The sequence below is a fragment of the Erinaceus europaeus genome, chromosome 21 (genome assembly GCF_950295315.1).
Source record: "Erinaceus europaeus chromosome 21, mEriEur2.1, whole genome shotgun sequence".
Lineage (NCBI taxonomy): Eukaryota > Metazoa > Chordata > Mammalia > Eulipotyphla > Erinaceidae > Erinaceus > Erinaceus europaeus.
In genome coordinates this window covers 29,518,633-29,536,657 of record NC_080182.1, presented here as the reverse complement: position 1 = coordinate 29,536,657, position 18,025 = coordinate 29,518,633, and the positions used below count along the sequence as shown (strand labels likewise).

The 18,025-nt window shown below is 55.0% G+C and overlaps 1 protein-coding gene across 12 annotated transcripts in view; it reads right to left on the bottom strand.

Annotated features, from left to right (window-relative positions):
• Nucleotides 1-3,105: 3,105 nt before the first annotated feature.
• ATP2B2 (ATPase plasma membrane Ca2+ transporting 2) overlaps nucleotides 3,106-18,025 on the bottom strand; it is a 232,855-nt gene continuing 217,935 nt past the window's right edge. For 6 of the 12 annotated variants that reach the window (XM_060180697.1, XM_060180696.1, XM_060180698.1 and 3 more), the window contains 5 exons: nucleotides 17,341-17,554; nucleotides 15,905-16,116; nucleotides 15,710-15,817; nucleotides 10,586-10,768; nucleotides 3,106-3,448 (listed from right to left, as the gene is read on the bottom strand). In XM_060180697.1, coding sequence (XP_060036680.1) covers nucleotides 3,137-3,448; nucleotides 10,586-10,768; nucleotides 15,710-15,817; nucleotides 15,905-16,116; nucleotides 17,341-17,554 — 1,029 coding nt within the window. In that variant the 3' untranslated portion in view covers nucleotides 3,106-3,136. Of the gene's footprint in view, nucleotides 3,449-6,514; nucleotides 6,573-9,500; nucleotides 9,673-10,585; nucleotides 10,769-15,709; nucleotides 15,818-15,904; nucleotides 16,117-17,340; nucleotides 17,555-18,025 lie in introns of all 12 variants that reach the window. The other 6 variants (XM_060180700.1, XM_060180704.1, XM_060180705.1 and 3 more) reach the window with 4 other exon arrangements.

The following is an 18,025-nucleotide window of genomic DNA, read 5'->3' as shown; positions in this document are numbered from 1 at the left end:
CTAAGCTTAGACGCCAGGGCTGCAGCTGCCACAGCCCCTCCCCTGCCAATCGAGGGCAACCACGAGGGCTGTGCGGTGCCCACCCAGCCGGGGAAGGAAGTCAGCCTAACGGAGGGTGTGGGAGGTTCCAGGTGTGGTTCAGTGCTGGAGAAGCAGGCGGGGGCTTGGCAGAGAGGCAGAGCTGAACGCATAAGCATTCATAGTAGTACATGAACAGAGACGGTGAGTTCTTTATTTACAATTATTGTCTAGATAAAAAAATTCATAAAAACAGATGAATGGTCATAAATTATTGACCCCCTAATGGGGCAAACTGCCAAACGGACCCCATGCTGTTAGATATGGGACTTGGGGTGCAAGCTCCAGGGACTACAGTGGGTTTGGACATACCAGTTGTCCCCCGTGGGGGTGTGTGAGCGTGAGGCTGTGCGTGCCTGTGTGTGAGAGTGCACCTATCATTCCAGACAAGGAAAGACCAACGCTGATGTCATGTTCTAGAACTTTCGGAGGCTCCCCACTGCCAGATTCAGGCTCGACCTGGAGGAGGGGGGGGGGGGGCTCCAGTGTACCTTCCAGCCTGGCTCTGAATGAGTTGGAAGCAGGTCTGGCGAGGACAGCATCTCTGTTGTGGAATGAGGTCACAGACACAGGATGAAGACCAAGAAAGATGGGGGGAAGGAGATGGAAACCTCCAGAAAGGAAACTGTGAAGCCCCGCGTTCCACTTCGGTCCTATGTATGACAGGTGCCCGTCTCTTCCTCTCTCAGCAGGAAAGCATGGCTGGCTTTTGGTGGTGTTTGTGTTGGAATCCAGGAAGTGTATCCGAGGGCTGGCCACCCCTTTGGCGGGGGGGATACAGTTTCCTCTGTTGGGTACATCCAGCAAGATTTCTTCTGCACCATCCTGGCAATGCTGTCTCCCCAAAGGATGTCCCCCTCCAGAAGGGTCTGCCAGGTGGGCTGGGCGGACTGAGGGGTCCCACGCCCCTCAGTTCCTGCACCGCCACCTGGGCTAGGAGGCCCTCCCGTTGGACTATGGCTCTTTTTCCCAAGTGGCTCTCATCTTGTCTGCGGAAGGATTCTCTGGGCCTGGACAGGGCAGGGGTGCCGGGCTGACCGTGGCCTTGGGGAGGGGCAGACCGAGGAGTGACTTTGCAAGCGAGGTGGAGAGTGTTTGGTTTTCCTCGGAAGCATGGGACGTCATCAATCATGGTATTCAAAATGTCTTTTGCACTGTACAAGTTTATGGAAAAAGATTATATGCTGAAAAGTCTCAAAGCAAACTTTGTATTAAATACAAAAGTTCTTTTATGAAAAAAGCTGAGACCCACAAAGTGCTTTAGCAGGTAGGAGGCTGACATACAACTGAATAAGCTCTTATTAAGTGGGGTGACTAGTGCTGTTCTTGTCTTGGGGAAAATAACCACCTCTTCTCACCTGTGGTGCTGTAGGGCTTTAGAATGGCTTTCTGTCTGGGGAAGCAAGTCTTGCAGTGAAAAGGCTACAGTAGAATATTGCGACTACAGGAAGACAATTTGGTTTAAAAATCACACTGAATATATCTTAATATACACATCATAAGGTTCACTCGGATCTAAATAGTGCAGAGAAAAAGAGGCGATTCTTCTTCCAGAAACAAAAAAAGGAAAAGCAGCAAGCTGTAACGCTCCTCACCCAGTATGCCAACAGCCCAGACACTGTGGTCTAACAGGAAATAACACTCTTAAGTCACTAACTAAAAAAAAAAAAAGAAAAAAAGAAAGAAAAACCAACATGATAGTAGCATTTATAATATCGCACCACTACCTCAATCATTTCCATGCAGACAGCGCCAAAGATAGCCTCTGCTTTTTCTTTTGATGCTCTTGGTAAACTCAAGTGAGTTTCATTGAGAGAAAAGTTGGAAGCTTTGTGGTTCCTGTTGTAGTCCTTCCCAGGGCAGCAATCTCAGGAAGCCTTCTCTCCTCCTCCCTCTTTGTCTACGGAGCACTGTGGGAAAGTCTTCCCTGAGGGAAACCCTTCCTGATGGCGACTTAGTGGCATTTGGCTTCTGCCTGAACCTCCAGTGGTAGTGACATTGTTGAACGGAAATAGCAGGCAAAAAAAAAAAAAAAGAAAGAAATCAGAGCATGGCTATTATCAGACGTTGTTGAGGATGCAATCCAGGGGAGTGTCTGTCGGCCGAGCTGTTTTCCGTCTCGGCCACCAGGTGGTGCTGGACCTGACCGTACAAAGAGCAAGATGCTAGCTACAGGTTTGTAAACAAATTACATTCTTCTTCTTCTTTTTTTCTTTTTCTTTTTGTTTTTTTTAAGGACATAAATAAGTTAAAATAGAGCAATTTAAGCAGAAACAAGGCAACATGCCAGCAAAGAAACTTTATATATCCATGTATATATATTTATATGTATTTATCTCTCTACCTATCTATATGGACGTATATGGACTCGGCGCCATGTATACGTTGATATAGATACAAAGAAATGGATATAACCTGGTGAGTGTCTGTGGGGTTCTTCAGTTCCATTGGTGCAAATCTACGAGGCGAGTTAAGCTCTGCAATTTCAAAAAAGTGGTTAAATCAGCCTATAGACGACTGGGGCCATGCTGTCGCAGGCATTCCAGAAACTCACAGACCAGTGGGTTGGATAAGCAGTCTCAGAAAAGAGTCTGTTGGTAGTTCCTGCCTAAGAAAACAAACAAAAACAAACAAACAAAAAAATAAACCCCCTCTCCCCAACCTCCCCCAACACCAAACCCAGGAGGACCAGAAGTGACAAGTACATTCATGCAGGGTGTGGCGCGGGGTGGCGCATGGCTGGTCCGTGTTGGGTCGGGGCCCCGGAAGGGCTTGCGGCGGGGGGGGGGGGGGGGGGGGGGGAGGGCACGGTCACTGGCTCCCTTAAGCTCCCCCCCCCCAACTGGGGGAGATCCTGCCTCTGGCCTCCCAGTGAGAAAGAGCTCAAACAGCGTCGCAGCCAGAAAAGGAAAGGCCTGTTGGGTGGAAACGCTGCATTTTCCGGCCAGTATTTGGTTTCCTTCAATGTTCCTTGCTGTTTGGGTGAGCTGAGGGGGGATTTGCCCGGACGGGCGGGCGGGTGGGTGGGTGGTGGTGGTGGCGGCGGGGGCGTCCTCAGCTAAAGCGACGTCTCCAGGCTGTGGATGGGGCTCCCTAGACTTGAAGAGGTAGCTGATTTGCTCGTGTCGGTGGTCAGGTTGATGCCGCTGTCGATGGCGCTGTTGTTCTTGTTCAGCGAGGACGGCGGGCTGGGGTTCTGCTTGAGCGCCCCATCTTCTTCCAGGTCGGTGTCGTCGATGAGGGGGATGTGGGGCTGGGAGTCTTCGATCCGGAACTCGGGGTGAGCCATGAAGTTATGGATGGAGGTTCGAGACTCTGGCTTTTCAAGGCCTTCATAGAGAGAGCTGCGGAACGCCTTCACCACACGAATCTGCAAGGAAGCATCGGGTGAGTGGTGCCATCCATCTGCCCGGGGACTGGGGGTGCTGGGAGGAAGGGGGGTGGCTAGGAGACAGGGCAGGGTAGGGCTGGAGGAAGAGGGACGTGGAAGAGGGACGAAGAGGGACGAGGGAGGGGGAGAAGCTGGGAGCACGTCCGGGGGCTCTACAAATGACTTGGATTTGGGGAAGGGGGCAGAAGACTATTATCAGGGCAGGAGCCCCCCAACAAAGAGAGGACAGGAAAGAGTGGGTGAAGGAAGCTGAGTCCACTCCGGCAGGGACCCCAGACCTAGCAAGAGACCAGCCTTGTTAACTGGGAACAGAGGTTCCACCGTGCAGAGGAGGGTTTGGGGGCAGGTGGGAAGGAGGGAGGGAGGAGAAAGGCTATTGAACACACACACACACACACACACACACACACACACACAGACACTCACACACACACAGACACTCACACACACACACTCACACACACACACAGACACTCACACACATACACAGACACACAGACACACACAGAGACACACTCACACACACACACACACTCACACACACACACATACAGACACACACACAGACACACACACACACACACTCACACACACACAGACACACACACTCACACAGACACACACACACACACTCACACACACAGACACACACACACAGACACTCACACACAGACACTCACACACAGACACTCACACACACACAGACACTCACACAGACACTCACACACACAGAGACACTCACACACACACACACACAGACACACACACACACACTCACACACACAGACACACACACAGACACACACACACTCACACACACACACAGACACACACACACACACAGACACTCACACACACACAGACACTCACACAGACACTCACACACACACACATACAGACACACACACAGACACACACACACACACACTCACACACACACAGACACACACACTCACACAGACACTCACACACACAGACACACACACACACAGACACTCACACACAGACACTCACACACAGACACTCACACACACACAGACACTCACACAGACACTCACACACACAGAGACACTCACACACACACACACACACAGACACACACACACTCACACACACAGACACACACACAGACACACACACACACACTCACACACACACACACAGACACACACACACACACAGACACTCACACACACAGACACTCACACAGACACTCACACACACAGAGACTCACACACACACACAGACACACACACACACACACACACAGAGACACTCACACACACACAGACACACACACACAGACACACACACACACTTCATCTCTGGACGAGAAAACCACACGCAACAGAGAAGCCACAGGACACAGAGAGAAGGGTCTAGGGAGGCAGGGCTGGTAGGGGACACATGGGGACAGATGGAGGACAGAACGTCACAGGAAGGCAGCAAAGCAGACCTGGGCCAACGCAGGGCTTTTAGAGTGCGGGGCAGAGGCAGCCAGGAAGCACACACAGAAGCCAGCAGGCTGGTGTCACCTGGGGCCAGGAAGCATGCCACAGCGTCACACGGCACACACAGACAGACGGACACACGGTGACACTTGGAAGCCTGGGCAGCGTGGTGACGGAGCCCACTTGTCCCCAACACTCTTTTCCCTCATGCATTGGGAGGTAAACACTCGAGTATAGACTCAGAGCCCTGGCCAGCCTTTGCACTTCATCTGGTGGGGGTCCTTCCTCCCTTCTTTCCTTCCTTCCTTCCTTCCTTCCTTCCTTCCTTCCTTCCTTCCTTCCTTCCTTCCTTCCCCAGCCCCTTTTGTCTCCCTGTGCTTTGGAGACCCAAAACAAAAAGGAAAAAAGTAAAAACAAAAACAAACAAAGTAAAACAAAACAAGGCCAGAATCAAGACAGCTTGAGCCCAGCACTGGAGGGGGTGGGTACTGGGACTGGGTGGCACTGGTGGAGGGCAGCCCCTCTTCTCTGTGTCCCTGTCCCTGCTGGGGCCACGACTGGCCTTCACCTTCTCCACAGGCAGCAGGGGCTGGCACCCTCTCCTCAGCTCAGTGTGAGATGGTGGCAGCAAACAAGGCAGCCTGCCCCCAGTCCTTTGGGGACACCCGAGGACCCCAGGCCTTGTGTTCCTCTGGGCTCTACCCCAGGGTGGCTGGCGGAAGTGAACTTTCAGGAGCCGAGGCTAAGGATGCCGGGCAAAGGGGGGGGCTGTCCTCTCTCCTCTGTGTAAGGGTTGCACTTGTGGGGGCTCCCTGCCTGTGTCCATTCTGCTCTGACTTCCTGGGGCCTCAAGTGTGGCCTGGCCCCTCCTGCTTGCTGTTCCCTGTCCTCTTGCTCACACGTGCTGGAACCTGTATGGGGGCTCTGGGATGTGCATGAGAGGTGATGGGTGTCTAGCCAGGGTGGTGCTGTACCCAGGACGATCCCCTGCTGGTGACCGGGGGATGTCTGCTCTCTGATCTGTTGCACTGGACCGGGGGAAGGATGCCACCACCAGTCGGGCCGTGTAGTCTGGTCCCCTCTCCTGGCCGCCACACCGCAGAGCACCCAGCAGGATGGCGGCAGAGCCCCCCAGAGGTGGAGAGGGTGGGACCCTGGCAGTGTGTGTGTGTGTGTGTGTGTAGGGGACATCACACAGTGAGATGCATCCTCACCCCCAGCAATGGAGACGACAGAAAGGATGACCTGTCTGCACAACACTGGGTTATGGGGCTGCACCCTCAGAATGGCCATCTCAACTCTCCACTTCCAGCCTCTCTGCGACTGGAGGGGAAAAATAGAGTCAGGAGAAACTAACAGCCAAACCAAGCTGCCTCTTCCATGTCCCTTCCCTGCCTGGCCTGAGGAAGAGGGACTGGGGGGTGCCCCCTCCTGGGCCTGGTGACAGGGAGCCTCTGGGGGTGCAGGTGGGGAGGGCTGGCAGGGACCCGGCCCCCGTCTGGGTTGGACATACTCGAATGTTCACCCGGCTTCCAGGAAGCCGAGAGTCTGGAATCGGTTCACATTCATGTCAGGCTCAAGGGGAAACACTCACAACCTCCTTAAATTTCACTCTCTCTTGCTGAACTCTGTGTCCAGGGTTCTCTAGCCCTCTAGGGAAACAAAGACATGGATATTCAGACAGGTGAGACCCCCTTGGGCCCCCACCCGCAAGCAAGCCCGGTCCTCACCCCCCTCCAGGCTGTGCTAGGTCCTCAGGGTGGTCTGGCTATATCTTCCCTCCCTGGCTTCCTGCAGACTCGCTGGCCTGGCTCATCGGAAAAGGGGCCCTGAGGGGAAGGGGGTCCCCATCTAGCTGGTCTGAAGGTGACAGCTGCTGGGTACACGGGTGGTCTGATGGTTAGCGGTTTGGGTGGGGGCAAGAAGGGCTCCTGTGGGCAGACACTTTGGTGAAGAAGCTGTGGGAGATACAGTTGAAGGAATATTACGTGGGCACTAAAAAGATGAAATTGTACCATCCGGGACACGATGGATAGAACGGGAGGTGATTTTGCTCGGTGAAAATGAGCCACGAGGTGAAAGACAACAGCTGCTGGCCTCACCCGCATATGGCATGTGAATGCCAGGTGACCAGAGCAAGCAGGCTGGCAAGCCCAGTGGCCATGTTGTCTCTTAGATGCTGGAAACACTAGTGGCAGCCAGAGGGGATGGGGCCGGGGGACCTTGGAGGTGGGTGTGGTGAGGTGGGACTGACACCCCTGAGATCTCAACGCCGTGAAGCGGAGTGAGATTCCTGCCAAGACAACATGACTAGGGGTCGGGCAGTGGTGTGCCCAGCAGAGCACACGTTATCCAGTGCAAGGACCCGGGTTCAAGCCCCCAGTCCCCACCTGCATGGGGGAAACTTCACGAGTGGTGGAGCAGGGCTACAGGTCTACCCAACCCAGTTTTGTATCTGTCAAAAGGAAAGAAGAGGGTGGGGGTAGGTAGCATAGTGATTCTGCAAAGAGACTCTCGTGCCTGAAGCTCCAAAGTCCCAGGTTCAGTCCCCCACACCACCATCAGCTGGCGCTGAGCAGGGCTCTGGTAAAAAAAAAAAAAAGATAAAAGAAAAAGACAAAGAAGAAAGAAGAAAGACAAAAATGGTCACTGACAGCAGCAGACTCATCTCGTGGGTACTGGGCCCCAGCGATAACCATGGTGAGAAAAAAAACACCAAAGTTGACAGAAATTAAAAAAAGTCCTTAAGGGGGTCAGGAGGTGGCGCACTGGGTTAAGCACACACAGTACAAAAGCGCTAAGACCCGCACAAGGGTCCTGGTTCGAGCCCCCGGCTCTCCAGCTGCGGGGGGCGGGGACTCACAAGCGGTGAAGCAGGTCTGCAGGTGTCTGTCTTTCTCTCCTCTCCTCTCCTCTCCTCTATCTTCCCCAACACTCTCAATTTCTATCATATAGAAGTAAAATGGCCACAAGAGCAGTGGATTCGTAGTGCAGGCATGAAACCCCAGAGATATCCCTGGAGACAAAAACAAAAGTCTGAAGAGCTCCTGGGGGCTGGTGGTGGCGCCCAGCAGAGCGCATGTAGAGGGGCAAGGCCTGGTTGAGGCCCCGTCCCCTCCTGCAGGGGGGAAGCTTCATGAGCAGTGAAGCAGGGCTTCCAGTGTCTCTCTGTCTCTTATCTTCCCTCCCCTCTCAATTTCTCTTTGTATTTATCTGTCAACCATCTATCAGTTGTCTGTCTGTAGGATGGTTACCACTAAAACCAAAAGAAAACAAAACAAAAAACCCAAAACAAAGATGATCTATGCCCTTGGATGTAAGAGCTGAATTTGACTGCCTGTGTGTGTGTGTGTGTGTGTGAGACTGTGTATGTGTGTGTGACTGTGTATGTGTGTGTGACTGTGAGAGTGTGTGTGTTAGTGTGTGTGACTGTGTGAGAGTGTGTGTGTTAGTGTGTGTGTGTGACTGTGTATGTGTGTGTGACTGTGTGAGAGTGTGTGTGTTAGTGTGTGTGTGACTATGTGAGAGTGTGTGTGTTAGTGTGTGTGTGTGACTGTGTATGTGTGTGACTGTGTGAGAGTGTGTGTTAGTGTGTGTATTAGTGTGTGTGTGACTGTATGTGTGTGTGTGACTGTGTGAGAGTGTGTGTGACTATGTGAGAGTGTGTGTGTTAGTGTGTGTGTGACTGTGTATGTGTGTGTGACTGTGTGAGAGTGTGTATTAGTGTGTGTGACTGTATGTGTGTGTGTGACTGTGTGAGAGTGTGTGTGTGTTAGTGTGTGTGGCTGTGTGAGAGTGTGTGTGTGACTGTGTATGTGTGTGTGTCAGTGTGAGTGTGTGACTGTGTGTGTGTGTGTGATTGTGTGAGAGTGTGTGTGAGTGTGACTGTGTGAGTATGTGTGTGACTTGTGTGTTAGTGTGTGTATGAATGTGAGTGTGTGGGTGTGTTCGTCCCCTTCTGGCCCTTCTAGGATGGTGAAAATTCAGGACTGAACTCACATCTGCTGCTTTGGCCACAGGACTTCCCCCACCCTCCAGCTGTGGGGGTCTAGCTTGGGAAATGAAAAGTCACCCTCTGTGGGCCTGGATCTGACGGCTTGTAGGGTCGCCCAAACCTGGGGATCAGGTCCTTGCTCCTCCTGCGCTGTGTGGCCTGGGCAGCTCAGTCTGCTTCTCTGGGCTAAGTCATCAGCTGGAAGGCTGTCTGGGAAGCACCTGGAGCTGAGGGCTGATAGTGAGAAGTGACAGATGCCCCATGACAGGGGCCGCTGAGGTGTGAGTGTGCTTGGGGTTGGTTGAGGAAGGGTCAATATAGCTGGGGAGCTGGGGCCTCCTGAGACTCCACCCCAGGGCAGGTGGCTTGAGCCAGGTGAGAGGACCGTGGGCTCCAGGGTCTGGAACATTCTAGAGCTCAGGCCGGGCGTGAGGGACTCGTGACCTCCGACTGCCTGTGACCCCCTCGGTGACCCTGCCTGGCCCCTAGCTCCCTGTGCTGACTGGCCAGGACACCCTGCCCCCCGGCCTGCTCAGCCCCTCGGTGCCCCCCCAGCCCTGCCCGCCGGCGGGGAGGGAGCACTCACGCCCAGCTGCAGCAGGAGGAAGGCTGGTCGGAGAGCACAGAGCATTGGACAACGACACGTGACTAGGGCTAGAGAGATTGGCTACGTCCTGGGTCTGGCTCGTCACGGAGGACTGTCTCCGCAGCGCGCCCTGATAGGAGGCCCCGCTCTTGAAAGTATTGACTACTTCAATCTGCAGCAGAGGAGAGAACAAGACAAGTTGCGAGGCGGACGGCGGACACCACAGCTGCAGGACGGACGGAAGGACGGACAGGCGCCAGGCCACGAGGACACGCTCAGGACACGACACGGGATGCACCACTGGACACAGGCGGGGGTGGGGTGGGGCAGAAGGCTCTGCGTGAGCCGGTGAGGAGGATGGTCCCCCGAGGCCCATGGATGGATGAGGGGCTCCAGGTGGCTGGGCTGCTGCCTGCTCTCCGGTCCTCTCCAGGTCCAGGGAACCGCCCAGGCGTGCGTGGATCGGCCCCCAGACCCTCACGGGAAGTGGGGCTGCACCCAGCTGGAGCCAGCCCGCAAGGCAGACAGGCTTTCGGGGTTCTTGCTGGGAAGGGTGCTCTCCCTCCCCTGGCTCTCAGAGACAGCTGTCTTCTCTGGATCCCGAGTTGCCCCTAAACTGGTGGGGACTCCTTCCAGGGTCACTGGGGCAGCTGTCTGGGGGGGAGTCACACACCTGTGTTCCTGGTCTCGCCCCTGCGCCCTTTCTGTGTCAAGGGAGGGTGTGTGGTTTTTTTTTGGGGGGGGGCTGCACAGTGGTGTCCCAGCCTGGGCAGACACCTGATTACAGTGGGGGGGCTGTCCCCATGCATGTTAGTGAGGGCTTGGGGGAAGCCCCCACAGCCAGGGTGGAGGCTGGGGATGGGCCAGAGCCTGCCTGCTCCTTGTGGTATGACCAGCGGGCCTGGGGAGCCGGGGGGGGGGGGTTACCCCTGCTTGACCCCTGTCCCCATCCCCACTGAGCCCCTCAGTCCTCCCCCAGCCACTCTGGAGGGGCTCCTGGGGGCCTGAGCCCTGGTGTGGGGTGCTCTGGGGAGGCCTCCCATGGGCTACACCCCCGACCCCCAGCCCGCCCCGCTGCCGGGTACCTGGGTCTGGATGCGGTTGAGACCCCGGAACCACAGGATCTGGCCACGGCGCAGCTCACGCTCCGCATGGTCGATCTCCTCCACGTCCTCATTCAGGTCCTCCTCCGGCAGCTCCTCCTTCTGTGTCAGCCGCCCCGCCTCCTTGAGGAACTTGAGCCTGCTGGTCGGGATGGTGGCGATGACCTGCAGGAGGCAGTAGTGGTGAGGGGCCTGCCCCCCTCCCTCCTGAGGCCGCCCCCAGCCAGGCTCCAGCTGCCCTGCTCAGTCAGGGTCCAGAACCAGCTCCCCAGACCCTGGCACCTCAGGAGAGGTGCCGTGACACTAAGGGAAGCTCCCATGCTGTGAAGTTTCTTCCTCTGTTGTCTCTCTGACTGAAAGAGGCATCGGCCTGGAGCAGTGAGGCTGTCTATGTGAGGGGTCCTGGTTCTATTAAAAAAAGAAGCGGCAGGGGTCGGCGGTAGTGCAGCAGGTTCAGCGCACATGGCGCAAAGCGCAAGGACAGGTGTAAGGATCCCAGTTCGAGCCCCTGGATCCCTGCCTGCAGGGGGGTCGCTTCACGAGCGGTGAAGCAGGTCTGCAGGTGTCTGTCTTTCTCTCCCCCTCTCCGTCTTCCCCTCCTCTCTCCATTTATCTCTGTCCTGTCCAACAACAACAACAGCAATAACAACAATAATAATAAGCACAACAATGATGAAACAACCAGGGTAACAAAAGGGGAAAAAAATGGCCTCCAGGAGCAGTGGATTCATAGTGCAGGCACCGAGCCTAGCAATAGCCCTGGAGGCAAAAAAAAAAGAAATGAAGTGGTGGGCAGTAAAGGGGTAGACAGCATAATAGTCATGCCAAGAAATCCTTGGCCTGAGGCTCTCAGGTCCCAAGTTCAATCTCCACCACAAGCCAGAGCTGAGCAGAGCTCTGGTTAAAAAAAAAAAAAGTGGCATAAGAGATTGCAGTCTGGGCCTCACACGTGCAAAGCCAACTGGCTGAGTGGCTTCTCTAGGTCTGTTTTCTGTTTTATTTGTTTGTATATATATATATTTTAAAAGATTTTTAAATATTAATTTATTTATTTCCTTTTTGTTACCCTTTTTTTTTTTATTGTCGTTGTAGTTATTATTGTTGATGTTGGATAGGACAGAGAGAAATAGAGAGAGGAGGGGAAGACAGAGAGGGGAGAGAGAAAGATAAGCACCTGCAGACCTGCTTCACTGCTTGTGAAGTGACTTCCACGCAGGTGGGGAGCCAGGGGCTCGAACTGGGATCCTCACACTGGTCCTTAAGCTTTGCACCATGTCTGCTTAACCCGCCACTGCGCTACCGCCCGACTCTGTATTTTTGAGGTCTTTCACTGTGATAATACTGTGGCTATCAGGCCAACTTTTTCGTGCTCCCCTCCCTTAGCCTACTGTTTAAAAAATTTAATTTTATTGGTGATTTAATAAAGTATGAGATAACAAGTGTGTAATTCCACACTGTTCCCACCACCAGAGTTCTGTGTCCCCATCCCCTCCACTGGAAACTTGCACTGGTTCTCCCAAGGTCACAGATACGGGCTGCCTAGTATTTCTAGAACTATCCGTATTTATAAATATTTGCCCATTTTTTCCTATGGTCCTGCCTTCTTCACTTCCTAAGCCACACCTACACCTGTGACTAATATGGAGTGTCCTTTTCCCCTCTTCTTTCTCTGGGTCTTGATAGAATTGGGGTTCAGAGTCCCCAGGACATCTTTCCCTAACATTTCTTCCCCCTGTGGAAGTCTGGACCAAAAATACATTTGGGATGCAGAAGGTGGAAGGTCTGGCTTCTATAATTGTTTCTCCACTAGCCATGGACTTTGGCAGGGGAATCCACACCCCCCCATCCTGTTTCTATCTTTTCTTTCTTTCTCTTTCTCTCTCTTTCTTTTTTTGCCTCCAGTTGCTGGGGCTTGGTGCCAGCACTACAAATCCACCACTCTGACAACCATTTTTCCTCATTTTTCCCCCATTTTTTTTTATTTCATAGGACAGAAAGAAATTGAGAAGAGAGGGAGAGATAGAGAGCTCTGAGAGTGGGAGAAAGAGACACCTGCAGACCTGCTTCATTGCTCCTGAAGCCTCTCCCTGCAGGTGGGGAGCTGGGGCTTGAACCCAGGTCCTGGCATGTGTCCTTGCACATGGTATTATGTACGCTTGACTGGGTGCCCCACCGTCTGCCAGCCTGTCTCTATCTTTCCCTAGTGGGGGAGGGCTCTGGCTTTTTCATTCTTTTTAGTGCAGATACAGAGACACACAGAGAAGGGAGAGACATCACAGTGCTGCTCCAACATCCATAGAGCTCCCCAGGGTCATCCATGGTCTTCTCATGTGGTACTGGGGCTTGGACCCTGGGCCCTGTTATATGGTACGGCAGGCATATTGGATTGCTGGCTCCTCAGCTTGTGTCTGAGTGCTCTGGCCCAGCTTCTGTGGGGGTCTAGTGGGACCTGAGTTTGGGGTGCTGGATGGCTGTGACTGGACTCTGGGGCCCTGAAGGTGGTATCAGCTCAGGACCCTCAGTCTGAGAGTTGAGTAAGATGGCATGAAGTGGCCTTTACACCCCCCTGTTGGGGTGATCAGCACCCCAAGAAGCCTTCAACCCTGTTTCCAGGATCTGGCTCCAGTATTTTTCACAAGTCCTGGTGTGGTAGGGGTGGGGCAGAGGGGTTGGGGGGTTCCTCCTGCACCCTGCCCAGGGCTCCCCAAAGACATGGTCACAGCCCTGGGCACCAGGGGCCCCAGACCCTAGGGGACCCCTGCTGGTCGTCTCTTTCTTGATGGCCTCTGATCCCTTCATGTGGTGGGGGCCTCATTCACACGTTCTCCTGCTGGGCATTTCTGGCCAGCGGATATTTTAAAATTAATAATTATTATTATTTATATTTATTTATTTATTCATTCATTTATTCCATTTTGTTGCCTTTGTTGTTTTACTGTTGTAGTTATTATTGTTGTTGTTGATATCATTGTTGTTGGATAGGACAGAGAGAAATGGAGAGAGGAGGGGAAGACAGAGGGGGAGAGAAAGATAGACACCTGCAGACCTGCTTCACTGCTTGTGAAGTGACTCCCCTGCAGGTGGGGAGCCGGGGGCTCGAACCGGGATCCTTACACCAGTTGCGTCACCTGCGCTTAATCCTCTGCGCTACTGCCCAACTCCCAATTAATTATTTTTTATTGCCACCAGGGTTATCTCTGGTGTCTGCATGATGAATCCAGAACTCCTGGCGGCTACTTTTTTCTTTCTGTTTTATTTGATAGGACAGAGAGAAACTGAGAGGGGAGGGGAGATAGAGAGGGAGAGAAAGAGAGATACCTGCAGACCTGTTTCACTGCTCGTGAAGTGCCCACCTGCAGGTGGGGACTGGGAGCTTGGACCTGGGTCCTTGTGCCTGATAACGTGTGTACTCAACAGAGTGCACCACTGCCCAGCCCCTCTTGAGTTTTTTTTAGAGAGTGGGGTGGGGATAGAGAGAGAGACATTGCGGAGTCGGGCGGTAGCGCAGCGGGTTAAGTGCACATGGTGCAAAGCACAAGGACCGGCATAAGGACCCCGGTTTGAGCCCCCGGCTCCCCACCTGCAGGGGAGTCGCTTCAAAAGTGGTGAAGCAGGTCTCAGGTGTCTATCTTTCTCTCCCCCTCTGTCTTCCCCTCCTCTCTCCATTTGTCTCTGTCCTATCTACTAACAATGACACCAATAACAATAATAACTACAACAATGAAAAAACAAGGGCAACAAAAAGGGAATAAATAAATAAATAAATATTAAAAAAAGGACAGACACTGCCAACCACAGCACCATCCACAGAGCTCTTTTGCGATTCTGGAATGCTGGGACTCAAACCCGGGACTGTGCACAGCAAACCAGCTCTCCTGGTCCCTTACCTATCTGTTTAGAACAGGTGCTGCCTCAGGATTTGAGCACCTGGATACTCTTGAGAAAGACCACTACACTGCGCTTATTTACTTATTTATTTATTTGTATTGCTACCAGGGTTGTTGCTGTGGCTCGGTACCAGCACTATGAATCCACTGCTCACAAGGGCCAATTTTCTCTTTTTTCCTTTATTTATTTTGCCTCCAGGGTTATTGCTGGGTCTTGGTGCCTGCACTATGAATGTACTGCTCCCAGAGTCCATTTTTTCCATTTTGTTGTCCTGTTGTTGTTATCATTGTTATTATTTCGATTGCTGTTGTTGTTGTTGGATAGGACAGAGAAAAATGGAGAGAGGAGGGGAAGACAGAGAGGGGGAGAGAAAAAGCGACACCTGCAGACCTGCTTCACCGCCTGTGAAGCGACCCCCCTGCAGGTGGGCAGCCAGAGGCTTGAACCGGGATCATCCTTGCGCTTTGCACATGTGCGCTTAACCCGCTGCGCTACTGCAGGGCCCTTTTCCTTTCTATTTTATTGGATAGAGACAGAGAGAAATTGAAAAGGGTGGGGGAGGAGACAGAGAGATAAAGAGACAATAAGACACCTGCAGAGCTCCTTCACTGCTCGTGAAGCTTCTCCCCTGAAGGTGCGGAGCGGGGCTTGAACCTGAGACCATGCACCGCGAGCCAGCTTCCGGTTCCCCACCTGCCCATTTAGACAAGGCGCTGCCTCAATTTTGGGCATCGGGCTGAACTCGAGTGATGCCACTGGCACTGGGATTATTGATTTGTTGGCTTACTGATTTATTTTTATTGCCTCCAGGGTTATCGCTGGGGCTTGGTGCCAGCACTACAAATCCACCACTCTTTGGCCATTTTTCCTCAGTTTTTTCCCTATTTTTTATTTCATAGGACAGAGAGAAATTGAGAGGAGAAGGAGAGATAGAGAGGGAGAGAGACAGAGAGCCAACTGCAGACCTGCTTCACCGTCCTGAAGCTTCCCCCTCCACCGGTGGGGAGTGGGGGCTCGAACCCGGGTCCGGTGGGGAGTGGGGGCTCGAACCCGGGTCCTCAGGCATGGTAACGTGTGCGCTTGACCCAGTGCGCCCCCACTGGCCCTTCTGCTTCCTGTCTAGTCCAGGAGGCCGCCGCCTTGGGGTGAATCCCGGCCTACTGGGACGCCCTGGGGTGGGGGCGGCGCTCCTGGGGCCCCTCCCCCAGCCGCCCTTACCTGGCCCCAGACGAGCTCTCCCAGCCCGATGAAGACGCACCACATCCACTGGTCCAGCTGCAGCGGGGAGCAGCTGAAGGGCTTCCCCCCAAACTGCACGATGACGATCTGGGGGTCAGAGCGCGCGTCAGGGCGGGCGCGGGGGAGCCCTCGAGGCGCCCGGCCGTCGGGGGGGGGGGGGGTCCCCCGGGCTACCTGGATGGCGAAGGTGCCCAGCACGATGGTGCAGAAGATGGGGTTGCGGAAGATGCCGTCGAACACGTTGCGCTCGCCGTGGATCTTGCGGGCGTTGATCTCGTTGAAGAGCTGCATCATCACGAAGGTGTTGAAGATGATGGTGTAGTGCTCCGAGGGCGGCGAGTGCAGCGGCGCATTCCGCCCGCTGTCGATCTGGAACAACTTCTCCCCTGCGGGCGGGCGGGCGACCGGGGCTGGGCAAGGGGGGCTGGGTGCTGGGTGCTGCAGGGGTGGGTGCTGGGAGCTATGGGGGTGGGTGCTGCGGGGGCTGGGTGCTGGGTGCTGCAGGGGTGGGTGCTGGGAGCTATGGGGGTGGGTGCTGCGGGGGCTGGGTGCTGGGTGCTGCAGGGGTGGGTGCTGGGAGCTGTGGGGGTGGGTGCTGCAGGGGCTGGGTGCTGGTGCTGCAGGGGTGGGTGCTGCGGGGAGTGGGGGCTGGGTGCTGCAGGGGTGGGTGCTGGGTGCTACGGGGGTGAGTGCTGGGAGCTGGGGGGTGGGAGGCTGAGAGGCCCGTGGCTGGGTGCTGGGGGCCTGGGGTACTGGGTGCTGGTTGTTGGGGGGCTGGGTACTGGGGGTCTGGGTGAGGGGGTTTGGAAGTGGATGTCCTAGGTTGGGGGCGGTGTAGGGGCCCGGGGCTGGAAGGCGATATATCATCCGTGCCTGTGCCTGGTGGTGTGTCGTGGGGGAAGCCTACTGGGTTGGCAGTTCACAAAACCCTCCTGGGAGAAACCTGGCAGACACCTTCCCCTTGGAGATTTTTATCTTTGTGGTTTAAGATAGAGACAGCGGTGCAGCAAAGCAGAGAACAAAAGAGGTCGCAGGTGCTGAGATAGGAGAGACCCCACAGCCCTGCCCACCCTCCATGGCGCTCCCTAGGTGCTGTTCATGGTGCTGAGAGAGGAGAGACCCCACAGCCCTGCCCACCCTCCATGGGGCTCCCTGGGTGCTGTGCATGGTGCTGAGGGAGGAGAGACCCCACAGCCCTGCCCACCCTCCAAGGGGCTCCCTGGGTGCTGTGCATGGTGCTGAGAGAGGAGAGACCCCACAGCCCCGCCCACCCTCCATGGGGCTCCCTGGGTGCTGTGCATGGTGCTGAGAGAGGAGAGACCCCATAGCCCTGCCCACCCTCCATGGGGCTCCCTGGGTGCTGTGCATGGTGCTGAGACAGGAGACACCCCATAGCCTTGCACCAGGCCTGCTGTGTCCTCAGACGACTATGCTTTTCTGGTAGGGGACAGTCCTCAACGTTCTCCTGTGCCCATTGTGACTAAATGTGGGGGAGGGCCCAGAGGCATGTCCAGGCCCCCTGCCAGGCAGGAGCTCTCCATCCTGACCCCACCAGGTGCCCCTCTGCCCTCCCTCCCCACAGCCCAGGACTCCCTGCAGGGAGGACTCACCCACAAAGAGCAGCGTGAAAATGAGGGTGAGCTGGTAGACGGCGTGGCCCAGGATGTTCTTCATCATGGTGCGAGAGATGAGCGGCTTATTTCGGCCATATGGCTTCCGCAGCAGCAGCGTCTCCGTCGGTGGCTCCGTGGCCAGCGCCAGGGACGCAAACGTGTCCATGATCAGGTTCACCCACAGCATCTGCACGGCCTTCAGGGGTGAGTCCTAGGGGGACACCAGGCCTGGGGGGTCACAGCAGGCCCAAGCTCCACCCGTCCTACCCAAGGGAGATGGAGTCTTTCAGTGTACACAGGTGAGATGCCACTGAGAGCCCCAGTCCTGCTCTCTGTACAGACATAGAGATACACAGAGAGAAGAGACACTAGTACAGCCCCAGCCTCCATGGGGCTCCCTGGGTGCTATGCATGGTGCTGAGAGAGGAGAGACTCCACAGCCCTGCCCACCCTCCATGGGGCTCCCTGGGTGCTGTGCATGGTGCTGACAGAGGAGAGACCCCACAGCCCTGCCCACCCTCCATGGGGCTCCCTGGGTGCTGTGCATAGTGCTGACAGAGGAGAGACTCCACAGCCCTGCCCACCCTCCATGGGGCTCCCTGGGTGCTGTGCATGGTGCTGAGAGAGGAGAGACCCCACAGCCCTGCCCACCCTCCATGGGGCTCCCTGGGTGCTGTGCGTG